This window comes from Eptesicus fuscus, chromosome 4, assembly GCF_027574615.1.
Source record: "Eptesicus fuscus isolate TK198812 chromosome 4, DD_ASM_mEF_20220401, whole genome shotgun sequence".
NCBI lineage: Eukaryota > Metazoa > Chordata > Mammalia > Chiroptera > Vespertilionidae > Eptesicus > Eptesicus fuscus.
In genome coordinates this window covers 11721879-11748629 of record NC_072476.1, presented here as the reverse complement: position 1 = coordinate 11748629, position 26751 = coordinate 11721879, and the positions used below count along the sequence as shown (strand labels likewise).

At 54.7% G+C, this 26751-nt stretch overlaps 2 protein-coding genes across 5 annotated transcripts; one reads left to right on the top strand and one right to left on the bottom strand.

Annotated features, from left to right (window-relative positions):
* Positions 1 to 4681: 4681 nt before the first annotated feature.
* ZNF598 (zinc finger protein 598, E3 ubiquitin ligase) lies at positions 4682 to 16648 on the top strand. 4 transcript variants are annotated; one of them, XM_028152955.2, is made up of 12 exons: positions 4682 to 5001; positions 10245 to 10357; positions 11102 to 11231; positions 11603 to 11814; positions 11921 to 12138; positions 12651 to 12759; positions 13368 to 13555; positions 13693 to 13777; positions 13884 to 14659; positions 15202 to 15349; positions 15455 to 15605; positions 15706 to 16648. In XM_028152955.2, exons 1-12 carry the CDS (start codon positions 4783 to 4785, stop codon positions 16057 to 16059), a joined length of 2703 nt encoding a protein of 900 aa, XP_028008756.2. In that variant the 5' UTR covers positions 4682 to 4782; the 3' UTR covers positions 16060 to 16648. The 4 variants fall into 4 exon arrangements, with proteins under 4 accessions (XP_028008756.2, XP_028008755.2, XP_028008760.2 ...); XM_028152954.2 differs by having other exon boundaries at positions 4692 to 5001; positions 12651 to 12768; XM_054714603.1 differs by lacking the exon at positions 4682 to 5001 and adding an exon at positions 5899 to 5940 and having other exon boundaries at positions 12651 to 12768.
* Positions 16649 to 20611: 3963 nt separating this feature from the next.
* SYNGR3 (synaptogyrin 3) lies at positions 20612 to 24782 on the bottom strand. The gene is made up of 4 exons (XM_054714226.1): positions 24517 to 24782; positions 22467 to 22704; positions 22099 to 22241; positions 20612 to 22009 (listed from the first exon to the last, which is right to left on the bottom strand). The coding sequence occupies exons 1-4, from the start codon at positions 24613 to 24615 to the stop codon at positions 21800 to 21802; spliced, it is 690 nt and encodes a 229-aa protein (XP_054570201.1). The 5' UTR covers positions 24616 to 24782; the 3' UTR covers positions 20612 to 21799.
* Between the last annotated feature and the right edge of the window lie 1969 nt (positions 24783 to 26751).

Sequence of the window (26751 nt, the reverse complement as noted above, 5' to 3'; positions counted from 1 at the left end):
GATATCAGATGTCCCAAATAGCAAATCTGAGTTTGGACAAATTGTAATTTTTATTTAGAGATGTTATGTCCCTTTAAGGCCAAAAGTTCTAACAGGTGTATGCTGTCTTCCTGCGAGACCTGGGAGGAAGAGCAAAGTAAATCATCCACTTCCTGTAACAAGGTAGACTCTTCAGGGAAAGTTATGTCATCCAAGGCAGCCTTCAGGATTTGTGAGAAATAGAGGGCTTTCAGTAAACCCAGAGGCATTACCGCCCAGGTAAATTGTTTTCCTTTCCAAGTGAAAGCAGAAAGGTATTGGCTAGCTTCATCAAGTGGAATTTTTAAAATGCACTGCAAATAAATTGCCATCAAGAATTGACGTCCACCCTACCCGCTTTGGCTAACTGGTTAGAGTGTCAGCCTGAGGACTAAAGGGTGCTGGGTTGCAGGCTCAGTCCCCAGTGAGGGGTGTGCAGGAAGCAGCTGATCAATAATTCTCTTACCACTGATGTTTCTATCTCTCGCCCTGAAATCAATAAAAATATATTAAAAAGAAAAAAGATGTTTCTATCTCTCTATCCCTCTTTCTTCCTCTCTCTAAAAAATAAATAAATAATAAATAAAAAAAAAAACTTTAAATAAGCAATAGGGCGTTGAGGGATAACAATGTTGTTTACCCCTTAGAGGTCCTGAACAAAACACCAGCCTTGGATTTTTACAGGTAAAATGGGAGTGTTGCTGGGACTAGTGCAAGGAAAAATGAGGCATGAGTCCCTTTTTAAAAAAATATATTTTTATTGATTTCAGAGAGGAACATTGGGGATTGAGCCCACAACCCGGGCATGTGCCCCGACCGGGAATTGAATCGTGACCTCCTAGTTCATAGGTCGATGCTCAACTACTGAGCCACGCCGGCTGGGCAGAGGCCCTGAGTCTTTTAATCTACCAGAGGACTGGTGCACAAAATGTGTGCCCAGGTAGGGTCCCTAGGCCTGGCTGGAGATCAGGGCAGATCGGGGCTTTCCGGCTGCCGACCAGGGCCTTCCTTTGTTCTGTGCCACCCAATGGTGGTCAGCGCACGTCATAGCGAGCAATCGAACTCCCAGTCTCCCAGTCAAACTCCCGAGGGAACACTTTGCATATTAGCCTTTTATATATATACTAGAGGCCCGATGTATGAAATTTGTGCAAGGGGCTTGGCCTTCACAGCCCCGGCTTCGTCCGGAAGGTCACCCGGCTGTCCAGTCTAATTAGCATATTATGCTTTTATTATAGATAGATAATGGGCTTTATGCCTTGAGGGCTTCATTACTTATGGGGTATTAATATGGGAAGGAAGTTTGAGCAATCTATTTGAATCTTAATAGGTATGGATTCTGCCAATATCAATTGAAAATTTTACCCATAAAGAGGATAGCAAAAAAAAAAAAAAAAAAAAAAAAAGAGGATGGCAGCTAGTCCAATAGGGACAAATCATCAGGGTTCCTAGATTCAGTTACAGTATGGTCAGAGCAAATAAAAGATGCTGAAGGGTCAATTAGTTCACCTGATTAACTATTTTGACAGCTACTGTCAAATTCTAGAATTATTTTCCCCTTTCAGGAGAAAGAAATTCTGGCAGGACACTTCCCTAGGTTAATAAATGAATAGGGACCTGGCCAGGTATCTCAGTTGGTTGGAGCATCGTCCTGATGCACTAAGGTTGCGGTTTCAATCCTGGGAAAGGGCACATGATCAACCAATGAATGTATAAATGGGAGGAACAATAAATTGATGTTTCTCTCTGGGGGGAAAAAAATCCAAATAAAAACTACTTTAAAACAAACAGAGGTACAAAGAAGGCTGCCCTGGTCAGTGTGGCTCAGTTGGTTGGTGTCATCCTGTGCACTGAAGGATTGTTAGTTTGATTCCTAGTCAGGGCACATGCCAGGGTTGAGGGCTCAATCCCTAGTTTGTGTGTGTGTGCAGGAAGCAGCTGACCAATGTTTCCCTCTTGCATAAATGTTTCTCTCTCTCTGTCTCTCTAAAAATCAATTTTAAAAATCTTTAAAATAAAAAAGCGTGTGTATCTCTTAAAAGGCATAAACAAAAGGAATAGATTCAGAAACCTATTGAGGTTTAAAATCCCACAATTAGAACTGTTTTATTACTCTGAAGCTGCTTTATAGCAGTGGGTTGGGCTTAGGACAATGATTCATGGCCAATCTGGAGAAAAGTTTCTCCAAGCCGATTAAGAGGGAGGATTGGGAAGAAGACCTAGTAGTTCTCAGAGCCACATTACTGGCGATTAGGAAGACTCTGGGAAGGCTGGAGGCACCTGAAGCGCCAAAATTTGCAACAATTCTTTTACAATGTCCCGGCTCTTTGCAGTAACAGAAGAATCTAGGAGGCTTTTGTTTTTGTATAGGGGCCTTCATTTGCCGAAGCTGAAAATAAAAATTCTTAGCAGTCTTGCTCTGGCTGGTGTGGCTCGGTTGGTTGGGTGCCATCCCCTGCACCCAAAAGGTTGCAGATTTGATTCCTGGTCAGGGCACATGCCTGGGTTGCGGGCCAATCTCATCCAATGCTGAGACTGGTCCTCAATGACTAGCAAATGAAATAGCTAAGTGGTCGGCAAACTCTTTAGTCAACAGAGCCAAATATCAACAGTACAACGATTGAAATTTCTTTTGAGAGCCAATTTTTTAAACTGAAACTATATAGGTAGGTACATTGTTATTAACTTAATTAGGGTACTCCTAAGCTGGCCTTTGCTAAAAACTCAAGGGGCCAAAGAGCTGCATGTGGCTCTTGAGCCTCGGTTTGCTGACCACTGAACTAGCTGATTATAAACTGGGAAACACAGGCTGGTAGGTTTGAGTAACTGTCAAACTCTTCAACAGATGTTTGAGGGTCCTCAGTTGCTTTAGGAAATTCTCTCATTAAGGCTCATAATTCAGCTTTAGTCCAAGGAACATATGAAGCTTGAGGTCTATTAGGATCCTCAGAGGGCTGAACTTGAAATTCAGAGAAGAAAGGCACCAGAGGTAGAGTCGAAAGCAAAGAAGCTGATAGTGGAAGGCCAGATGGCCTCAGAGGAGAATATGGAGAAGAGCCTGAGGCAAAGGAGTTGGGGTAGGGGTGGGGGTAAAGGGGGGAAGGACAAGAAAATGCTGGAGGCGAGGAAGCCATGTTCTCTCTCTTTGGAAGTTCAGTATCCTCAGTTAAGTCTCAAACTTTATTGCACAATGAGGCAATTTCAAATTCTTGGTAACGTTTAAAGTTTCAAAATAACATTTCATTTATCTTTGCCAATTTTAGCGCTTGGAATGTCCAATCGTTTTTAAGAAAAGTTTGAGAATCTCAAAGGTTCCCCAAAATGGCCACTGATACTCTTATTAAAAAAAAAAAAATGTGTCTATTGATTTTTATTTTTTTTAGAGAGAAATAATAGAAGGGCTGCCTCTTGCACGCCCCCTACTGGCGATGAGCCCGCAACCCGGGCATATTCCCTGACCGGGAATCCAACCTATGACCTCTTGGTGCATGGGTGATGCCCAACCACAGAACCACAACAGCTGGGCGCCACTGATACTCTTAATTACTTTTGTACTTTTGGTCAGACAAGCCCATTTAGTTAAATATGCACATAAAGAGTGACTGAGACTTTTAAACGTAATAATTTCAGGCGGAGTGCCTTTAGGAAGGGCATTCTGAAAATATTTAGATAACTGACACCCCATTTTCAGAGGCTTTTCTTTAGAGCAAGGGCTCACAATAGTCTAAAACAGCTCAAGCAACCTGCAGCCAATCTCACTTCAGAACAGCTTGATCACAGAGAGTCCTGGCCAAAGGCTTTTTAAAAAGCAAATTCTTTAGTGGTGACAGTCTGTTCTAGGAAGAAACAATCCAAGGCTGAGTAACAAAGGGTACAGCCCCTAGCAGCAGTCTGATTCCCCTTAGGGAGTCTGGCCAGAGTACCAAACTAGCTCACGAACAAACGAGACCTTTAATCAAAGCAAAACACTCAAAACAGTTCCAGAATAAAGCTTGAAAAGCTCCAGAACAGGAAGCAGAAGTACAGTTCCGAGAGAAGACTTACCCTTTCCAGCTCCTGAATTGGAAAGGAGACAGTGATACTCGAGACAGCTCTATGGGCGCCAGCACCGGTTTGCCCCTCAGGCCGAAGCAATCGGGGTCTCCTCTCTGGATTCCGAGAGCCCCCAAAATTCGTCGGTAAAAAAAAGCCGACCAGGCATTTCATCACCAAAAAGGATTTATTCAGGGAAAAGGAAGGGTTGCAACTCAAGAACTTACAGACTTGGTGAGCCACGTGCATTTTCGGCCGAGAAAGGATGGAGAAAGTGCTTTAGGAAAGGGCACCGGAAGTTAAGGGGCGGGGCTGAAACGACCATAGAGCTCTGTTGTAACTCTAGAGTTCCTCCCGCAGGCCTCCCCTGATATAGCGTGTGAGAGCGCCCCCTTCACGCCTCTCAATTCTGTCTAGGTTGAGGTCTCTTTCACAAATTTTGACACTGGCAGCCTTAATGAATGGAGCCCCTGGGTGGAGCCCCTGGAGAGGGCGGCCGAAAAAAAGGTCCGGGGAGAGATGAGCGGAGACCTCCGAGATGTTCGCTGGGGCCAGAGCACCCGACGTCAGAAGTGCTACTCCAACCGGCGGTTCTCTGGGGCGGAAGTCGCTCCTGCACTTCCGCCGGGCTGGGCCGTTGTTGGGCGGGGCGGTGACGTAGCTCCGGAAGGGGCGGGCCCGCCAGGAGACTGGCGGCGCCGCGCCGGCCGGGAGGGGGCCGGAGCCCTTACCATGGCGGCGGGGGCAGACGCCGACAGTCGGCGCGCGGCCCTGGAGACGGCGACGGTGGCGCCCGAAAGGGGCGGCGGGAGCTGCGTGCTGTGCTGCGGGGATCTGGAGGCCACGGCGCTGGGCCGCTGCGACCACCCGGTGTGCTACCGCTGCTCCACCAAGATGCGGGTGCTGTGCGAACAGCGATACTGTGCCGTGTGCCGCGAGGAGCTGCGCCAGGTGCGTCGCGGCCGCCGGACCGCGCGTTCGGGGCGCCGGGGCGGTCACGGGGGCGCGGCCGGGCGGGGCGGCACCGGGCGGCGGGCATACGGCATCCGGAAGGAGACTTTCCTTCCTGGTGTCCACCCGCCGGCCTGATGGCGCCTGTTTCCAAAAGAGAGGCCTGGCGGGCCACCCGGGGCAGTGTCCTGACCGTGCGGCCTACTATGGGTCGTCTGGGGCCGGACGCCGAAGGTGGCAGAGTTGGATTGAAGAGGGAGTGGTTCCCTAACCTCTATACCCCGGGAATTCTTGTCGGGCCATAGACATGAGTATGGTCAGAGTAAGAACTTGACCTGCTCGTCTTCTGGAGTTTATTCCTCAGGAGTCTCCATTCTGGTGGAGGAGACAGGGCAAGTGGGCACCTCCAGAGGCAATCTGTTTTGGAAACACAGGGTCAAACGTGGCTTTTCCAGCCTGGCTATGTTCCTGGCCCACCCCACCCCACCCCAGCCCACGGTACTGAGACTGGCATTTTTCATCCATTGGGTGGAGGTAGCACTCAGACCTGCCCACCAGAGGGGAAGACAGAACCATTGAAGTCTCCTCAGGGTGCTTGGGTGGATGGAGAACACCATGAAGTTTTCCTCCTTGCCAGTTCCCACTGGGGGGCTCATTCAGCTCTCTAGTGAAGGGGGGAGTTTCTGAGTCTGTCCTGACTGGGAAGCCCTGGAAGGGTCAGAGGGCGTCAGGGAGCTCCCCCCTGCTCCCCCACTATGCCAGCTGCTGGCTGGGAGCACCTAGCTGTGGCTCCCATGGTTTGCTGCCCTTTGAGATCTGTTTGCTTCCAGCGTTGTGAAATTTCCCTGGTTTGTTCATGGAAAGCTTGGGCTGGTGACATCTGCCAGGGACTCTGACTTTGTATTCCTGGAAATGAAGCAGAAACGACACTGTTGGGGGGTAGGTTTCTTCTTTTTTCTTCTTTAAAGTAGTCATTGATGTTAAAGGAGACAAGTGGCTTCTGTAACTCGTGAGTACTCTGTGGGCACCTACTTTGTGCCCTATCAGAAAAAGACACTCGGGGATGCTGTCAGTCTGTAATGGGGTGGACAGAGATGGACTGGGTCTGGGAGAGATGTGGGGTGTGGGCAGTCGGGGAACTATGGGCTTACTCAGAGGGCACCTCCCAGCTTTGCCAGGGCCTGCCCTGCCAGCCAGTCTTGAGTAGCATGATGAAACTCTTCTTCAGTGGCTAGGTTTCCCAGCACACCTGTAGCTTCCATCCAGGAAAGATGGTGCTGAGGAGACCATGGTCATGGGCACTGCTGGTCTCATCAGAAGTGAGCTGATACCTATGTTTGTTTACTGTAACCAACATCTGGTCTCTCACTCCTGTGGGATCCATGCCCTCCCCAAGTGCTTTGTGGCAAGGGCGTGTTGACATGAGCTGTCAGCAGGGTCCAGCTGTGTGGTTTGGCATCAGATGACCCTGGCTGACCCTAGCCTTCTCAGGCCTGCCCCAAATTGCTCAGCAGCAGGAGGGTGTCCCGGGAAGTTTGGGGAGATGATGCTCCTCTCCATCCTGCTTCATTTTCACTCTTTTCTTATAATATTTTAAAAATTGATTTTTAGAGAGAGTAAAGGGGAGGGGAAGAAAGAGAAACATGTTACGGTTGACTCCTGTATGCACCCTGACCAGGGATTTAACCGGTGACCCCTCGGTGCACCGAATGATGCTCAACCAACTGAGCCACACCGGCCAAGGCACTCCCACTCTGAACTTGCAGCTTTGCCCTAACCCTTCCTGTTCCCTGTTGAGCTCTACAATGTCCTCTCAATTCCTGTGTCCCATACCAATTTGGGAATCCCCCAGCAACCCCCAGCCCGGGAACCTGCCTCAGCTCTGCCCTCCCTTATGGGACTAACTCTTTGAAAAACACCTGGGAGGAAAGTGTGCCAAGATGCTATGTGAAACAGTCCAGCTCTAGTTGCTGGTGAATTCCTGCACCTTGACAGGGTGCTTCCCTGTGCCGGCCTGTGGGGGCAGGCATGGGAAGAGCAGATGCAGCATAGTCCTGCAGCTGCTGGTCAGGCGAGGAGCCAGATCAATCTAGATTGCTGGCAGGTGCTCAGGGTGGAGGCTCAGTGCATACAGGTTGAAACTGATGTCACGTCCCCCTGATGGCATCTTTCTCAAGGTAACTTCTTCCAAAAGATGATTCTTGCATTGCTCTCCACCTTGCCCTGATCCCCAGTGATGTCAAAGAGACTTAATGGGACTACTCTGCAAAGTGGGATGGGTCTGAGCTAGGAGGGGCCCTGTAGGCCACCTAATACAGCCCCGCCCCCATTTCACAGGCAGGAAGGGGGGTGTCTAAAGGCAGGTTCTGCTGACTCAGGTCATACTTTTCTGGTTTTGGTGCCTCCTCCTCACCACCTTGGTCCTGGACCTCCTCTAAGATTGTCATCATCTGGGCTCCTCTGGTGCCTGTACTCTCTAGGTGGGACAATCCCCAGGGGCCCATACTATATTTTCTCCCTTGCTCACGGCCATCGTCACTGCCCACCCCTCACCATCTGGCTTACTCTTGCTAGTGGTCACTGCTGGCAGCACCTTTCCTCTCGTGACTCACTCTTACTAAGTGCTCACTGCATACTGGGAGTGGGGAGCAGCAAGGCCCCTGTCTCATCCCTGTGGAGTGCTCCAATGTGAGCTCTGTCACCCCCATCTCCCCCTTCCTCTCAGGGACTAGCCTGGCCACCCTGGGCCTAGCCAGGGGTGCACTTTCCTCCTTGGTCAATCACTGTTTCGCCTACCCAGGGGCTGCCCAAGATGGCCCATCCTCAGGTGTCCAGACCTGGCCTGGCCTTTGTCCTTGGACCCATGACCCCCTTCCTTCAGGTGATCACCAGAGTGGGTAGGTCTTGGGCCACATTTGTTGGACCCCTGGTGAATTCCTGCCCATCCCTGGCCAGGCCACCATGCCCTTGTCCTTGTCCAGCCATTCAATCTTACCACTTGCCTCATCCTCTGCTGGGGACCAGGGATATTAGCCATACCAGACACACTGCCATCCTCTCGTCTGCTCATTGCTGGGCTCAGTCTCTGGTGCAGGCCTTGGGGGTGGGGAAGAGTCCAGTCTCACAGTTTGTCTGGGAGGGGTAATTAGCATTTCCCCACTCCAAACCTGCCACCTTTATTCTCATAAAACCCTAGCCATGCCCACAGTCACTTTCCTTTCCCAAGCCTTTTCCTATGGTTCCAGTCCCTTCCTGAGCCAACCTAGTATCTCCCTTCTGGCCTGGCTCAAATGTGCCCAGCCTGGGCTGTCCCACCAGACTACTCAGGAGGGACAGACACCTACCCAAGCAGCCTGTTGATTGGTCTTGAGACCTGCACCTCGCCTCTGTCCATGGCAAAGGTGCCTGCAGCCCAGGGAGACACCACTCACAGTAGATGGGAGCTGGCCGCTGAAAAGAGGATGCTGGAGCAGGGAAGTGGTGTGATGGGGCATCCCAACACTGGTTTTTTCTGGGGAACAAAGTCTTTCCTCTGCTAAGTCTGTTATGCTTGGGTATTTCTTGGCAGCCTCAAGGATTCTCTTGCAGGTTGCTTGCCTGGCCACCTTGCAGGCAGATGCTAGAGCTCCTAAATCTGCAGCCTGTGTTGCCTCAGCCTAGCTATGGCACCTCATTTGGCGGATAGCTCCTCCAGCAGCATCCTGCCTGGCTCTCAGCCCTGGGCCTTCAGACACTGGCGTCCGGGCTGGAAAGGCACTCTTGGGAGGACTCAGAAGGCAGGGCTGGGCATGGGCTTGCCATAGGAGGGCAAATCCCATAAGAAGACTCCAGCTTGAGGTCCAGGCTTGAGGATAAGCGGGGGAGAGGTGTGGAGGGTAACCCTTTAGTGGTGGAGCCACAACTCCCCCCTGAGGACATGGGAGCTCCGCTGAGACGAGGCTCCACTCTAGCTCAGCATGTGGCAGAGGGCAGTGCCTGGGGAGAGGGCCAGGGGAGGAAAGTCTATGGGGCCCTGCTCAACCCCACACCCCCCAGAATGGGTGTGGCTGGGCCATAACACCTCCTTTGAGCTCTTGTGGGGGCAGAGTAGGGGGAAGACTTGGGTGTCAGCCTCCTCCTCCCACCCCTACTCTCCAGCGTGTCCTCAGAGGTGGAGGCTGAGCTCCTGGGCTCCTTACCCCAGGAACCAGTTTTAACTACCCTGCTGCTGGGGGACAGAGTGGGCACCCGCTCTCCCTAGCCAGTCCTGTACTTTCCCAGGTTCATGGCCATTCTGGTCCCAGACATCCTGGCTGAGCCTAAACATAAAGGGGTGACCTTGCCGTGACCTTTCTTAGTGTGAAGATCCCTCCATCCCCAGTGTGTTGGTGAGGACTCGGAACTGAGGCCAGCAATCAGCTCCAGGCTGGGAGGACAGTGGTGGAGCAGGAAGGGGCATGGGGAGGAGACAGGCTGGCGTCTTGACCCAAGGGAGGGAAGTAGGGGCCAGAGAGAAAGGGGGGCTGGAGGATAAGGGAGGCCTGACACTGGGACAGGGGTCTGGTCCAGTGCAGGGGTCTGTGGAAGGGCAGAGCAGGCCCGCAGGTTTTATCCAAGAGTGAGTGTTGGGAGACCCCTGAGGAGTTGCTGAGCTGGTAGGTTCGCCTTGAGCTCACATGCTGTGGGGCAGGGAAGCCTCTGCTGTACAAGCCCCGTGCATACCAGCTTGTCCCTTTGGCTCCTACAGACAGGCCAGTTAACAAGTAGGAAGCTGGGCAAGAATAGCCTGGGCCATGACTGCGTCCCATGGAGGAGCCCCTCCTCTCCTGTGGCATCATGGAAACATTATGAGTGGACACAGGGTGGCCAGGCCCTGACACACAGGCACCTGACCCATCCTGGCCTGGCAGCATTTGTTATTTCCTTACCTGCTTTTGGACTCTGTCTCTCCTCATGAAAACTGTCCTGTGCTCAACCCTTGCGTGATTAAATCCCTGTCACTACCCTGGGGGTCCCTGCCTGTGAGCAGCCTCTGTCTGTCCAGGTGTTGGCTTGGTCGTGAATGAGTGGGGAGCCAGTCGCCTCCTGGTGGCGAGGCTGGGCATTTCGTTTCTGTCCCAGCAACCCCAAGTTCATGAACTGCAGGTGAGGAGAGGGGCCTGCCTCTGGCTTCCCAGGGGAGCCTTGAGCGCCCTTTCTTTCTTCTCAGCCTGATTGTATCCTCCACTGCCTTGCTCACTAGGCCCTCTCACTTTCGGTTCCAGGTGGTCTTCGGGAAGAAGCTTCCTGCCTTTGCCACTATCCCCATCCACCAGCTACAGCATGAGAAGAAGTATGACATCTATTTTGCTGATGGGAAAGTGTATGCCTTGTACAGGTGAGAAAGGAAGCATCAATTCGGGCTCCTAGGGTCTATGGCCAGCCTGCATCTGTGGGGCACTTTGTGGCAGGCATGGGCACATCTCTGTCACCTCCTGTGCTCCCCAAAACCCTCACGGAGTGGGGGCACTTGGTGCAGCATGGATGTCAAAGGCCAGGTGGCTGGGTTCCTGTCCTCCGTTTCCTCTCTTGTAACTGGAGACACAACACCCCTCCTTAGGTGGATAGAGATGGGGGCAGGAGGTGAAATCAGGGACAGTGCTCCTGGCATAGCACCCAGCACCTGCTTTCTGGAGTCTTTCAAGGTGCACAAAAGCTCCTGCAAGTCAGGCTCTTAGCCCATGGTGGGAAAACCCCACAAAGGGATATAGTTGTCAGGGGGTAGTCTTAAGTCTTTCAGGTGAGGGGCAGCCCCTAGCTTGGCTAGAACCTGGGCTTCTGACCCCAGCCCCCTGTATGGGCTTATCTTGTGCCCCTGACACAGGGGTTATTCTCCTGGATCATAGATCTAATCCCATCTTGAGGCCTTGCTTGGCAGGGAGCAGTTTCTGACCCCATGCCCAGCATCATCTGACTCAAAGGTCAGAGCCATGGAGGGCACGGGTGGGAGTGTCTGTTCTGGCTCCTGCTCCAGGGAATCTGCAGAGGCATGGAGCAAGGGGCTGTAAGGAGGTGCCAGTGCTTGCTCCAGATGGCTACACTGCGTGTCTGTGGGGGGCGGGGGGCTCTTGGTGTCTCCTAGGCAGCTGCTGCAGCATGAGTGCCCGAGGTGCCCTGAGCTGCCACCTTTCGGCCTCTTCGGGGACCTGGAGCAGCACATGAGGAAGCAGCATGAACTCTTCTGTTGCAAGCTGTGCCTCAAACACCTCAAGGTGCGCCCTACCCTCACAGTCCCCATCTGGGGCTCTCAGGGACACAGGGAGAGTCCCAGGCAGAGGTAGATGGTGGCCAGGCTCTGTAGAGGGGGTGGTATGGAGGGGCTTAGCCAAACAGCTGTGAGAGGCTGGTTGCTGTCTCTGACTCTGGACAGGCCAGACCCTGGAGTCCCCAGCATCCTCCCAGTTCTCTTGCCTCACAGAGTGCTTCCTGTGTGAGCTCAGGCTGCACACAGCCCAGGCAGGGAGGGGCTCCCAGTGACTACGTAGGCCCACCAGGTAACTGGGGTAGAGCTAGCACCTCTCCATAGTTGGGCTGTGGGAAGGGCTGGGAGCCTGCACCCTGTACCCAGCCCCATTCCTTGCAGATCTTTACATATGAGCGCAAGTGGTACTCGCGCAAGGATCTGGCGCGGCACCGCATGCAGGGAGACCCCGATGACACATCGCACCGTGGGCACCCGCTCTGTAAGTTCTGCGATGAGCGCTACCTAGACAACGATGAGCTGCTAAAGCACCTGCGTCGAGACCACTACTTCTGCCACTTCTGTGACTCGGATGGAGCCCAAGACTACTACAGGTGGGAGCGGGACAGCATGGGGTGGCCCCTAGGACACCCGGAGCAAGCTGGGCAGAGGCCACTGGTTGGGTGGTGGGGCTGACAGGGCTCCTGCTGACACTGTCAGCGACTATGCTTATCTGCGTGAGCACTTCCGGGAGAAGCACTTCCTGTGTGAGGAGGGCCGCTGCAGTACTGAGCAGTTCACCCATGCGTTCCGCACCGAGATCGACCTCAAGGCCCACAGGACAGCCTGCCACAGTCGGAGCCGCGCTGAGGCCCGCCAGAACCGCCAGATAGACCTGCAATTCAGCTACACGCCACGACATTCTCGCCGGAACGAAGGTGAGCAGGGCCTCCCCTCTGCCAAGCAGGGCTCCCAAGGGCTCCAGCCTGATGGTCCCAAGGCAGGGTTTACATTTTCCTTCTCTGGAGGCCTCAGACCCAGTCCTGATTCAACCTTTCATGTGTCAGTGGGGACAAGGGATTCCTGTTGAGCCTGCTTCTCTGAGCACGCTATGACTACAGGGAGCTCTTTTTCCTGGCCATTTCCCCCAGCATCTTGGGTCTGCTATTCTGGGGTCCCTGGGACTCTCCCCGGGTTGGAAGATTGTTGAGCACCTGCTGTGTGTGGGTTCTGTCCTGAGGCTGTGCGGCTGGCAGGCCCGGATCCTTCTGCAAGTCCACTTCTTGCTCTGACATGGTACCCAGGCCATAGAAGTATGGAACCCTTTAGGTGTCTGAGCTTGTCCCTTGAGCTCACATGCTGTGGGGGCAGGGAAGCCTCTGCTATACAAGCCAGAGAGCACTAGCATCAGCCTGGCCTGGGCCCGTGACAAACTGTGTGCTGGCCATAGGAACCGTCAGTGGCGAGGACTATGAGGAGGTGGACAGGTACAACCGCCAGGGCCGAGCAGGCCGGGCCAGTGGCCGTGGAGCCCAGCAGAGCCGCCGAGGAAGCTGGAGGTACAAGAGGTGGGAGGATTTGCATGCTGCCGACATTCTTCTGGCACTACTGCTGCGATGGCAGAGGCCCACAGCTGGGCTAGGAACAGGCACAAGAGTTAGAGGACTCTGGCCTTCTGGCACCTGGTGTCCTGGACATGGTAATAGGATCTGCTCGTTGTCTTCAGTGAGCAGATGTTTTCTCTTCTTTCCTCTAGTTCCGGCCAGACACCAGGACCTGCAGGTTGGGTGGGTGAGAGGTGTCTGTGTCACTTGGAGGTTCACTGCAGCTGTGCTATGAAACACCAGTGCCGCAGGCACATGCTCAGGCGGGGGGGCTGCCCTGGATGCCCTGCAGGATCCAGGCCTCTCGGGACCCCAAATGCTATCCCAGAGCACTGAGCCCAGGTGCTGCCTGTAGCCACAGCCTAAGGCTGATGGAAAAACTGCTCCACAGCTCCCTCTTGTGGCCAGGGAGGGTGGACCTGCACTGACTGCTGGCCTTAGGCCTACATCCTGGCACCTCCTGGTGACCAGGCTTCCTAAGGACAAGGTCCCTCCCGAGCCCCTTGCCCTGCACATCACTGTAGTCCAGGGCCTTGCCCAGTCTGAAGGCCTCCCCATCTCAGGGAAGAAGAGGACCGAGAAGTGGCAGCTGCCATCCGGGCCTCGGTGGCCACGCAGCAGCAGCAGGAGATACACAGGAGCAAGGACCGGGAGGAGGGCAGCAGGCTCAAGAAGGAGGAGGCAGGGATGTGGGGAGCCGAAGAGCCCCGAGGGCCCCGGCGCCTGCTACGGACTCAGGGTGAAGGCCCAGGTGAGCTGGCCCTGCCTGCAGGCAGCTCTGCCTGTGCCTGGGAGCCACCTGGGAAGCTCCTTGGTCACCCCAGAAGGCCTGCTCCTGCCCCCTCAATATTGGTCAGCCCTGACATAGGGTCCTTTTGTGTCTTGTAGGCCCCAAGGAAGCCTCGACAAATGGTCCCGTAAGCCAAGAGGCCTTCCCAGCCAACAGCTCAGCAGCAGGGGCCACACACCTGAGGTATATGCACATGAACTGGGGCAGAAGTGTGGTTCTCATGGAGGGTGGGTACGGGGCAGTCCAGGGCCTGGCAGGCCGCTGACCCCTCTCCCCTCCCTGGGCTCAGCACCCTTCCGCCCTCCACTTCGAAGCTCAAGGATGAAGATTTCCCCAGTCTCTGCACCTCTTCTTCCTCCTGCTCCACGGCAACAGCCCTGGGCCCAGTGGGGCTGGCACTGGTGTACCCTGTTCCTACCAGGGGCAGGAGCACCTTCCAGGAGGATGACTTCCCTGCCCTGGTGTCCTCCACCTCCAAACCCAGCACAGCCCCCACCAGCCTCATCTCTGCCTGGAATAGCAGTGGCAGCAAGAAGGTGGTGCAAACCACCCCAGGGGCCCAGGCTGCTGGTGGGGGCAGTCAACCCCCCAGGAAGGCTGGGAAGGGGGGTAAGGGCAACAAAAAGGGAGGGCTGCCCCCCCCAGAGGAAGAGGAAGAGGAGGATAGCCGCACTGGCCTCACCACCCAGGAGCTGCGGAGCGTGCCCACCACAGTTGCCGTCTCCTCCCTGCTAGCACTGGCCTCGACCCAGACCTTCACCAAAGTTGGCAAGAAGAAGAAGGTGGGCTCTGAGAAGCTGGGTGCCACATCACCCCTGTCACTGCCCTCTGAAAAAGATGGGCCCCCTGGGGCTGAGCAAGCCCCCCCGGCCCCCATGGGCAGAGCTGAGGGGCCAGTCGCTGTCATCGTCAATGGACACACAGAGGGGCCAGCCCCTGCTTGGAGTGTCCCCAAGGAACCCCCGGGGCTCCCACGGCCCCTGGGGCCCCTCCCTTGCCCCACGCCTCAGGAAGACTTTCCAGCGCTTGGAGGTCCCTGCCTGCCTAGGATGCCCCCTCCCCCAGGTAGGTGCACCTGGCTCAGGCCTGCTTCTGAACATCTGGGAAGGGGTTGGGGTAGTAGGGTCAGACTGGAGCCCCCTGCCCTCCCGCCTTCCCCCCCCCCCCAGTCCGAGGTTCCCCCCCAGTCCGAGGTTATATTATACAGCTAGACACGGGGGAGAGGTAAGCCTGTGCAGAGGTTTTCAGCTGTCTCAGAAACACACTCTAACTCTGGATGCAGATGCTCCATCTGTGATGAGCATGACCTTGGACCACCACTTAACCTCTCTGTGTCCCTTTTCTCCATGTAAAATTGAGCAATCCTAGCACCCTCTCAAGACAGGGGCAAGTGAGTTAACTTAGGCCAGCATTTGCTACAAGGCAGCGCAATAAGTGTGCTGGCTCAGCATCATCAGGCTCTGAGCCTGCTCTTCAGGGGAAGTGTGGTCTGTGGATAGAAGCCTGACCTGGGTGAGCTGGGCAGCCTGTGGGATGCGAGGAACAAGGCCTGGCAGTTCCCGGCCAGTGAGGGTCATTACCTGGGTCTTGGTGTGCCACCCCCGCAGGCTTCAGCACTGTGGTGCTCCTGAAGGGCACTCCACCCCCACCTCCACCAGGTCTGGTGCCCCAAGTCAGCAAGCCACCCCCTGGCTTCTCTGGCCTGCCCAGCCCCCACCCAGCCTGCGTCCCCAGCACTACCACCACCACAAAAGCGTAAGTGTGGCAGGCTGCCTGGCCTCCTGCCCCTAGGGGCCAGGGAAGAGTGCCCTCACTTTCAGCAACCCCAAAGACTGAAGCCTCCCACCTCCTGACCCCCAGACCCAGGCTGACATCAGCACCCCAGACCTACCTGGTCCCCGAGAACTTCCGGGAGAGGAACCTGCAGCTCATCCAGTCCATCAAGGACTTTCTGCAGAGTGACGAAGCCCGCTTTAGCGAGTTCAAAAGTCACTCAGGAGAATTTAGAAAGGTCAGGCTGGTGGAGGGAGGCAGCGGGGGGTGGGAGTACAGCCTGCAACCTGGGGCCTAGGCCTGGGCCAGCGGTGACTGGGTCTGGCTCTCGGTGGCAGGGCGTGATCTCCGCAGCCCAGTATTATAAGAGCTGTCGGGACCTGCTTGGGGAGAACTTTCAGAAGATCTTCAATGAGCTGCTGGTGCTTCTGCCCGACACAGCCAAGCAGCAGGAGCTGCTGTCTGCACACACGGACTTTCGAGGCCAGGAGAGACTGCCTGGCACCAAGGCCAAGAAGAATAAGAAGAATGCATGGCAAGCCAGCACCCAGCAGGCAGACCTGGACTGCTGTGTGTGCCCCACCTGCCAGCAGGTACTTGCAAATGGTGACTTCCGCAGCCACCAGGCTCTGCACACTGCCGGGGATGACGACTTCCCCTCCCTGCAAGCTGTTGCCAGGACCCTCACATAGCTCCCGCTATGTGGGCAGGAACGGCCACAACCATGAGCCTCCTTTGTCCCTGCTCTTCCTCCTGGGCTGACAGCCAGCCAGGAAAGGCCCTGTTGAGGCCACCTGCTCAGGCCCTTTGGTTGGCCGGCCCACCAGGGGTCACAAGGACAGCCCACTTCATATCAGCACAGTTAGGCAGGTTTCCTGCTGGGAACTGGGTAGATACCCCTGCCTCAGTGGTGGGCCAGTCTTGGTTTGTATCTCATGATTTTGGAAGGTGCCAGGGGAAGAAAGGGCCAGGATGCCGGGACTTGTCCATGTTGTCAGAGGCAGTGGCCACAGTGGCCCGATCTAGGACCTTCTGACCCTGGGGGCTGCAGCACCTTGCCCCCCAAGCCTGAAGCTGTGGGGCCACTGGTGCAGGAGTAAGATATTGAGTGTGTTATGTAAACAGTTGGCTGTTTCATGATTCAAGAGTGTTCAGGATTAAAAGCAGACACAAAATTGTGCTACTTGAAGTTAAATCTTTCTACAAGAAGCTGATCTCAAATTGCTTCTGACCTTTTATAAAACAGTTTATCTTTAAATAAATTTATTTTGCAATAATGCACATAGCTGGCATTCTGAGTTTCTCTGCCTTCTGAGGTCACTCAGTAGTGAGGGGAACTCTGAGTCTTTACATGGTGGTCGGCCAATAGAAGAAGGTCTGTGGGGAGAGCTGGGCAGCTGGGCTTTCCATACAGGAAGCAGAAGCCAACCAAGAGACCGCAATCCTGGAGGTCTAGCACTGCCCAAGCCTTCCAGGAGTAGACAGCCACTGCTTGACAACTACATTTTGTACCCAGTAAACCTGTACTTCCAGAACGTGAGAGGCATACAGACACAAGGTTTACATGCAAAGATGGGTGGTGGTGGGGGGGAAACACAGGGTGAAAGAGCTACTAAAGGTGAACTTCAAGAACAATTTAGAAACGGGGGGAGGGGCACAACTGAAATACTGTGAGAAAGTAATTTGTGAAAATTTGGGTGGGGACCAGACACATACTGAAATCTCCCTTTTCTGTCCCAAACACATAAATAGGAAAAAGTTCTAAACACATTCCAATAAGGCAAAGGAAATGTCTTTAAGTGAGAAGAAATGGAGATGCCTTTCTAAAAGCACCAATAGTATGAAGGCCAAAGTCAGTGGCCTCTAGAGGAGCCAGGCCAGAGCCACAAGGCTGCATTACCACTGCCTGCCTGAAGCTGAGGACTTGGACGGTACTGCTTGTCCGCCAAGGGCTGGGACGAGCAATGTTTCTCGGTGATGGCCATGGACCAGAGGCCACCACTTCCCACCACACACAAGCCTCTCATAGTGCCCTCGTTGCAGACCTGAGTACAACCAACCCCACAGAAGAGCAATGTGGACATTGGAATATCATGTTAACAATATTGAAAATACCTATTTTTTTTACTAGTAAAATACATTTTTATTAACTTCAGAGAGGAAGAGAGAGATGAGAGAAACATCAACGAGAGAGAATCATTGATTGGCCGCCTCCTACAAGCCCCCTACTGAGGATCGAGCCTGCAACCCAGGCATGTGCCCTTGGCTGGAATCGAACCCAGGACCCTTCAGTCTGCAGGCCGACGCTCTATCCACTGAGCCAAACCAGCTAGGGCAAAAATACCTATTCTTAAGCAAAACCCATAATAATACCAGGTGACACGTTAATTCTGGCTGTGTGAAAAGCACTCTTTTGGGCTCTTTACAAGTATTAACATGTACACTGAGTGGCCAGGTTATTATGACCACCTGACATTTGTAGGCATATTAGCCATACACTGCATCGTATGGGATACGGAAGCTGAAGGCCTGTTCGAACACCTTTGCTGTCTGCAGTTACCAAGATAAAACGTCTCCAATTCACACAGGAACACAAGGATTGGACAGTCAAGCATTGGAAAAAAGTCATGTGGTCAGATGAATCACATTTCCAGTTGCATCATGCAGATGGCAGAGTGAGAATTTCGAGGAAACAGCAAAAAAGCATGCACCCCACATGCATGAGTACAACCCTTCAAGCTGGTGAGGGCAGTGTTATGGTTTGGGGCATCTTTTCCTGGCATGATTTGGGTCCTTTAATTGGTGTGGAACAACGTCTGAATAGCACAACATACCTAAGTATCATTGCTGATCAAGTTCATCCTATCATGCTGATGGCGTATCCCAATGGAGATGGCTTCTTCCAACAAGACAATGCGCCATGCCACGGTGCTCGTATTGTGCAGGAGTGGTTTCAAGAACATGAGGGAGACTTTACCTTGCTTAGGTGGCCCCCACAATCACCAGATCTCAATCCAATTGAGCATTTGTGGGACGAAGTTAAAAGCCATCAGGCACTGGTTCTACAACCATCAAATCTCACAGAACTGGACAGTGCTATTCATCCCCAGGCATGGTGTCAGATTCCTCGCATCACCTTTCAACATCTCGTGGAGTCAATGCCAAGAAGAATCGCCGCAGCATTGAAGGCAAAAGGTGGCCCAACGAAGTACTGATGGGGTGGTCATCATAATCTGGCCACTCAATGTATTTACACGTTATCATCCCACCCTATGTTATTATCTATTATCCTTTTACAGAGGAGAATCCAAGGCACAGACAAATTAAGAGACTAGTCCAAGATGACCAAGCTTGAATGTGGCAAAGCCAGCATTCCATTCCAGCTCCAGAGGTGGATCTTAACTGCTTCACTTAACCAGGAGGTTACTAACCAATAAGAAATCTTAGAAATGAAAAACTGACATAAAAATAGGTTCAAAAGTAAACAAGACTGCCTAGCTAGTGTGGCTTGGTGGTTGAGCATCAACCTATGGACCAGGAGGTCATGGTTCAATTCCCAGTCAGGGCACAAGCCCAGGTTGTAGGCTTGATCCCCAGTAGGGGATGTGCAGGAGGCAGCAGATCAATGATTCTCTCTAACCATGGTGTTTCTATCTCCCTCTCCCTTCCTCTCTGAAATTAATAAAAATATATATTTTTTAAAAATAAATAAGACCAAGCTGGGGAAACCTCCAAAGGACAATTGGTCATGCAATGTGGCTCTGGAAGCTGCATGATACACCTGATAGGTCCCAGGGGCAGAAGGTGGTGAGAAGGGGCCATTGGAGAATCATGACTTTTCCCCATGCATTGAAGAAATATAAAAATACAAACAAGCACTAAGGATAATGTTTTCAAGCCACGTCTTAAAAAATGTTTAAAGACACAACTTAGAAAAAAAATTTACTAAAGTAACAACTTACAAAGGAATGCAAATTGTACTGTTATCACTGCTCTCAGCAACATAAGATCCTAAAAATTACTAGAGAAATACCTTTAAAGTTCTAAGAAAATGACATTTATATAAAACTATCTTTCAAGAACATGGGGCTGGCCAGTGTGGCCCAATGGTCGAGTGTTGACCCTTGCACCAAGAGATCCCCAGTTTGATTCCAGGTCAGGACACATGCCTGAGTTTTGGGCTTGGTCCTCAGTAGGGAGTGTGCAGGAGGCAGACAATGGATGTTTTTCTCATCCATGTTTCTATCACTCTCCCTCTTTCTCTAAAAACAATAAAAACATAAAACAAAACAAAACATGGGAATAACATAAAGATTCAAAGTTGACATCCATCCACTGATGAAAGATATTCTAAAGATCTACTACCACAAGAAATATTTAGTACTGCTAGTATCATCATCATATATAATAAAAGGCTGACCTGCCCCTGTGCCCCTGCAGCCTCGCAGCCCACAGTACCTTTCAAGGTACACAAATTCATGCACTGGGCCCCTAGTCTATATATATATAAAAGCCTAAGCGACTGAACCACTAAACAACCAAACAATTGGTCGACTGGTTGCTATGATGCACACTGACCACCAGGGGGCAGACGCTCAATGCAGAAGCTGCCCCTGGTGGTCAGTGCGCTCCCACAGCCAACCTCCCGCGGCTGGCTACCTCCCATGGTCCCGCCCCTCCGCCAGCCGGCCAACTTCCCACGGTCCTTTCCCAGGCTGGCCAACCTCCTGAGGTCTCCCCCCAGGCTGGCCAACCTCCTGAGGTCCCTCCCCCCCGGCCAGCTCCCCAGATCGGCCCCCATGAGGGTGAGGGGGCAGCCAGCCAACCTCCGGAGGTCCCCAACCCCAAACCGGCCAACCTCTCATGGTCCCTCCCCCCCCCCATTGACCCCGATGGGAGGGGAGGCCTAGCCAGCCAACCTCTCGTGGCCCCTCCCCCAGCCAGCCGGCCCCCCCAATAGGCCCCGATCACCGGCCAGGCCAAGGGACCCCACCCGTGCACAGAGATAAAAGGGATTGGGATCCCCCCAGCATTTCAGAGAGCCTGCTCTGAGCAATCCAGTTCTAGACCAGTGAGATGTGTGGTGAAGGCTGATGGACCTGGAACCCCCAGATTATGGAGATCAGCCTGGCTTCCATCTCCCTGCCTCTTCCTAGATCCTGGGCCCCGGTGCCCTTCAGAGCCCAGCCTTTGCTACCAGGAGGGGCAGGGATAGGAATGAGTCCAAGAGTGTCTATGGCACAGTAAACTCATTTAGTTTTTATTGTAAAGAAGTTGCAGTTGGAACATGGGACACTGAAAATACACAATCACGGATTGTTCTTTCAGAGGAGGGAGGGAGAGATCCATATATACAAAAAATTGTAAACATGTTCACTTAAATATCCACACATAATTGATCTATGCTACAATGTACAGGGTTGTCATTCAACTGCAACTCCAGAGGCATCTGTCTGTAAGAATGAAATGTGGCAACCACATCTGGTATAATGTGAAAAGCCAGCTTCGAGCAATGCATGAGTAGTCAGCTATGCAGAGGGACCTCAACCTTAAACTGGGTCTTAAAATGGGGTGCAGGGTAGGGAGTTGAAGGACTGGTTCAGGAAGCCAAGGTAAAGGGGTTTGCATGGAATGGCTGTCTCCAGGGCACCATGGAGCCTCTGTCTTCGAAAGAGGCTTGTCTTGCCAGGCACACAGGTGTCCCTAGCCGCCCTTACTGAAGGGCTGGGAGAGGGTTGGTGCCCGGCCTATAGCCATCTTGTGCCTTCCCTGGCCAGAATCACCCACACCCAGGCAGAGGCCTGGGCCAAGGCATGGAGGGGCTGGGTCGAGCAGCAGGGACCACAGAGAGGGGCTGCTTGTGGGAAACTATCAGTTGAAACTTGAAAACTTGACCACAATCACAACATGGAGAGGACCAGGCTACTCTCGTGAGCAGGTGAGAGGAAATGGAAGGAGGCTCCAGACAGAGCACATGGCCCCACAGGGTGAACCAACATGACAGGAACAAGGACTGTCACTACCCACGGGGACATGGGACAGGGAGCAGTGGCCATGCTCCCTGGGTCATGGCATGGGGGTGGGGGCAGTATTCCTGCCCCCAGTCTGGGACAGGCTCTGCACCTGGCAATGGAGGGCAGCTGGATCCCTGATGCCAGAGTGGACAGGTGAGCCCCGGGCTGGCTGCCTCATGAGGGGAATGGCTCCCTGCCCAGGCTGATCCACTGGAGGCTGGAGATTAAAGGTACCGGAGGAACTCGAGGGTACAGCCCAGGCACCCTGGGGGCTACCCTCTCTTGGCCCCAGACAGCCCACAGTGGCCACCCCTCCATCCCTGGAGTTGGGCCAGCAGGACCTGAGGGAGGTCCCAGGAGGCCTTGGGCCTTGCATCGGTGGGGCAGCCTTCCAGCCCTGGTCTGGGCTTGCCAGCCACTAGTAGGCGGGCACCTGGTACCCTTTGGGGCTGGTGTCCAGGGTCTCGGTGAAGGGCGGGCTCTGGTAGGTCTCGGTGCCCTCCACACCGCTGCCCACTGGGTAGCCGGGGTAGTCCTGGCCCGCCCCGGTGCCCAGCTGTTCGGTGGCAAAGAGCGACATGTCGGTGCCTAGGCGGAACCGCTGCAGGGCCTTCACGGTGAGCGCCACCTGAAGAGGAGCCCGAAGTCAGCTAGAGCGGACACCGGCCTGGCCCCGGTCTGCCGGCCCGGCCCTCACCGCCCGCAGGCCGCACTCACCCAGCTGAGGATGGAGAAGAAGCTGAAGGCGATGGCGGCCCGCGCTGCGTCTCCCGCCTGCACGGTGGCCGGCCCGGGCGCCGTGCGCTGCCACTGGTTGGTGAGGAAGCAGAAGCCCACGAACCACAAGAAGGACCAGAGCCCTGCGGCAGGCGGGCGGCGGTAGGGTTAGGGAGCTCCCCTGGGGGACCCCATCTAACCACTCGGGGATCGGGCGTCAGGACGCACGGAAGCCCCGCCGGACCTGCCCCTTTCCCATCCAGCCCCGCCCCGCCCCGCACCGCCCCGCACCGCCCCGCACGCCCTCCGGAGGCCCCGCCCCAGCCCGCGCCGCCCCCGCGGGCCGCCCCCGGCTCGGCCACGCCCACCTGAGAAGCCCAGGTCCAGCAGCACCGCGCGCCGCCGGTCGCGGACGCTGCTGATCTGCTGGAAGCGCAGGTCGAGCAGCAGGAAGGCGGCGCAGGCGAGGAAGGCGCCGAGGCCGAGCGTGACGCCGAAGCGACAGGCACCTGCGTTCCCGTTGAAGACGCAGCGCAGCTCCGGGCCGGCGTCGGAGTTCACGTAGCCCTCGTTGACGATGGGCCCGAAGACGGCGATGGAGAATACCTGCGGGGCGGGTGGTGCTCAGGCCTGGGGCTGGCCCGCCCGAGCGGCCACGCCCTGGGCTCTGTCCCTGCCTTCCCTGGCGGCACGGGGTGCGTCTCTGGGTGAGGGTCTTCAGCACCCTTCCCTTCAGACCTCCCCAGGTATTTAGTAATCATGGACCACGTGCACCGTTTAGTCAGCATCTCCTATGCCCAGACACCGTGCTTAAAACTGCTGCTCTGTGTGTGTTCGCTCATAGAATCCTCCCGGAAAACCACGAAGGTGCCCTTCCTTGTTCTTACTCCCTTTACAGACGAGGAAATTGGGGCTCCAACAGGTGAAGTGATTTGTCTGAGGTCGCATTGCTGATAAGAGCAGGGGCTGATATTCGAGCTGGGTCTTCTGCTCTGCGTGGGGGGCGTAGTGTCTCCTCACCCGCTCGGCCCACTCCAGAGTGTGGGAACAGGAGCCTCCAGAGTGTGATTCCAGGCTTGAGCCGGCGGTGCTGGGGGAGGTAGGTGTGGAGCCAGGAGAGAGAGGCCAGGGTGTAGGGGGCACAACAGAGGGACAGCTGCAAAGAATGGAACCTGCCTGCCCTCAGCATTCAGAAGCTGTGTGGCCCTGGTTCTTAGCATATCACATGTAATTAACAGGCCCAGCTAATGGGGTGTTGGGGACAGAGAAATAATGTCCATCCAGCATTCTACACTTGGTGGGCACTCAAGTGATGATGACCCCACATGACTATACGTGTTTGGGCTCAAAAGGCGAGAGGATTGACCTCTGGGGTTCAGTCCAACATCAGCACCCTGTCCCCACATGGGCTGGGAGGCCGGTAGGAGGTGAAACACAGTCGTTTTATTTTAAAATTCTAGACCATGATCATTTTAAGCCAGATGCTGCTCTTTTAGCTCTGGGCAAACCGGTTTCTAAAAAAAAAAAAAAGATCTCGCATTTCAACTTCACTTCTCTCCTTTCCCACCCTAGTTCCTAGAGATAGAGTCAAGAGGGAAACTGAGGTGCAGGATTTAGACCCACCCCCGGAGTGGTACACAGATCGAACCAGAGCTGGGACCTGAAGGTAGGGTTCCTGTATCCTGGTCTGCCCAGAGTCACTCCACCCGGAAGGTGGCAACCCCCTGCCCTACACTGGGCACTGCCCTACGTAAGACCAGCGAGTAGGTGTAGCTACCAGCCGTTACTGGCTGGACAAAACCCAGATCTCAGCACCTCACCTCCATCTCTCCTACCTGGAGAAGTATTAAGGAGGAGCAGGCCACCAAGCAAGGCTAGGGACGCCCTGATAAGCTAGACTGCCCCTAAAATCTGCCCCTCCCTCACCACCACCAGTCAACCATCCCGAAAGTAGAGCCCCATCTGGCTGCCCCACCCAGAGGATCCCTGATCACCCCCCACCCCCACTCACAGTTGCAACTGGGGGGCCTGGGAAGGGCCAGCTCCCTTGGATGGAGCCTGGAGGATGTGAGTGCAGAAGCAGGGGGAGGCTGTGCCAGATTCTCTCAGCTCCCGGAGCCCCTCCGTGAATCCCGTCCCCACCCCTGTGCCTGCTTCTAGGTCATGAGACAGGAAAAACGGAGCGAGGGCTGAGGAAGGGGACTGTTGGGCCTAAGGAGGCATTGGGGATGGGGGACAGCGGGAAGTGACCGCTCAAGGTCCCAGGCTGTCGCCGCCAGCCCCCTCCCCCGCCCCAGGTGGGCGCGCCCAGCACGGTGATGTCACCCCAACCTGCGGCCCGCGAGGGAGGGGGCAGCGAGGAAGAGGATGAGGGCGAGGGACCGGGTGGGATCAGGTACCGGGACAGTGGCCACTTACCCAGGACACGACCCGCAGCAGGGTCTGGGGCCGCTTCACGAAGCTCACGGGGTCTAGGGCGGCCCCCGCCCGGCCCGCGCCAAACGAAGCTCCTTCCATGGCTGGCCCCAGCGGGGCGCGCACCCCTGGCACCCTCTCTCAGCCTGTCAGGCCGGCCGGCCCTGCCCAGGATGGCCCGGGGCTGCTGCGAACGCTGCTGGAGCTGCCGCTGCCTCTGCTGCCTCCCGGGAGCGCGCACTGGCCGCGGCGGGGACGCGCGGGGCGGGGCCGAGCCCGCACCCCCTCACTGGTCCACGCACCAGGCTGGAGCCCTCTGGTCCCTCCCGACCGCTGTCCTTCCGCCCCCAACCCTCAGCTTCATGACCCGGGTCCAAGATGGACTCACCAGATCACCATCAGGGGGCAGGGCCAAGGAGCTGGGCCTTCACCGCCCCGCACAAGGAGTCAGCAGTGCAGGCGGGCACTGGGCTCCGCCTTTGCTGTTGCCGGGCAGATGGACAGAGGGGGCCTGACCCGCGCCTCTCCTCTGAGCAGGGCCCTTTCATGAATGTGTAACTGAGGCCAGATGGCTCTAGTGTCTTTCCCCCTCAGGGAATAGGAACAGGGCTCCCTGGCCTTGGTCCCCTGCAAACCAAAGATTGGTCACTGGGGCCTTTCCCCCCATGAGCCCCTGCCGCCCCCCCCCCCCCCACACACACACACACTGCACCCTAGCTTCTCCTTCAGAGGGTCCTAGCCACCTGACATGGAGAGTGGTCTCTGCTACCAGGGGCACTTGTCCAGGTGGGCAAAGCCCACAGGCCAGTATAAGTGGGAGTTGGGACCCTGACCGGTTTGGCTCAGTGGATAGAGCGTTGGCCTGTGGACTGAAGGGGGTCCCAGGTTTGACCAGAATCATCCCCAGTAGGAGGTGTGCAGGAGGCAGCTGATCGGATGTTTCTCTCTCATTGATGTTTCTAACCCTCTGTCCCTCTCCCTTCCTCTCTGTAAAAAGTCAATAAAATATATTTTAAAAACAATTGCAGTTCATTTTTAAAAAATAGTAAGTGGGAGTTGGGGCATCTCTGCTCCTTTCCTGTGGGTGGCCAGGTGTCATTCCAAGGTTGTTCTGAGCCTTCCACACTCCTGGGTTTCCTGGACTGACCTGTGACTGACACATTTAGTTTGGAGCCAAGGAGTGGGGAGAAACAAAGAGATAGGAGTTTGGCCGAACTGGGACTTCTCAGCCTAGTACCACTGCTGGGTCTTTTCCATAGATCCCCAGGCCCCCAGTTAATGTCCCTTCTTTCAGGTTCCTTCCAGCCCAGCCCAGCAGGAGGCCGGATGACTCCTATGTTTCTATCTAGGGCAGCGGTCGCCAACTGGTGGTCTGTGAGGTCCGAAAGGTTGGCGACCGCTGATCTAGGGCAATGATAAGACACGTTTGCATTTGTTGAGCATTTCCAGTGCCAAGTACTTCACAATGACCTGTGGGGGTAGGAACTGTCATCACCCCCATTTCTCAGGGGGTTAATAGGCAGACTGGTTGAGTTCTGGATCATATAAAGTGAAGAACTGGGACTCGAATCCAGGTCTGTCATAGCATCTATGCCGAGAGAAGGTGGTGCCTGGCCCAGCCGCCTGGGAAACCTATGCCGGGGCAGGTGTGGCCAGAGGTGCTGCCCACCAGCCTTCTGTCAAGTGCATTAAACTGCACCCAGTCCTACTACTTCTCACCTGTCAGCAACTGTCTTGGTCTCTTACATCATCCATTTGCCCCTTAATCATTTGCATCAACACCCAAACACGCTGCACTTTCTTCTATATTAAAAAACATCAACTCTTGACCCCATTGTCCCTCCAGCTGTCCCCATGTCACTGCTCCCTTTACAGGGCCAATTCAGACACCGAGGTCCCCACCTCCTAGCGAGGCTTCTAATGGATGTGACCTTCTCCTCGTTCCTTTACAGGCCCTTCCTGGTCACCCTTCCAGGTTTCCTCCTCTTGTCCAACCTGTGATCCTTAGAGGCCCCAGAACATGATCATGGCTCTTCTCTATGCTATTGGACTGTGCTGACAGCTCCAGCCAGAACCTTCCCTTGGACTAGAGTTCCACTTGTCTTCCTTCACCTGGTTGCCCTGGAAGAGTCTGTGGCAAAGTTTAAGTTTTATTAGGGGGTGAAACTTCAGGGAAGCGAGTTAGGGAATAAGGGAAATGAAGCGAGAGCAAATATAGGTGGTATGTTCTTGAACTGA

Bases quoted from the DNA above. Each gene is read 5' to 3' on its own strand.
- SYNGR3 (XM_054714226.1), bottom strand. From the start codon at position 24,615: ATGGAAGGAGCTTCGTTTGGCGCGGGCCGGGCGGGGGCCGCCCTAGAC. The intron at 22,242-22,466 runs GTGGGCGTGGCC...CGCCTGCCGCAG, and splicing joins GCTGGACCTGGGCTTCTCAG to GGCTCTGGTCCTTCTTGTGG. The intron at 22,010-22,098 runs GTGAGTGCGGCC...GCTCCTCTTCAG, and splicing joins TCTTCTCCATCCTCAGCTGG to GTGGCGCTCACCGTGAAGGC.
- ZNF598 (XM_028152954.2), top strand. From the start codon at position 4,783: ATGGCGGCGGGGGCAGACGCCGACAGTCGGCGCGCGGCCCTGGAGACG. The intron at 5,002-10,244 runs GTGCGTCGCGGC...TTTCGGTTCCAG, and splicing joins GCCGCGAGGAGCTGCGCCAG to GTGGTCTTCGGGAAGAAGCT. The intron at 15,350-15,454 runs GTAAGTGTGGCA...CCTGACCCCCAG, and splicing joins ACTACCACCACCACAAAAGC to ACCCAGGCTGACATCAGCAC.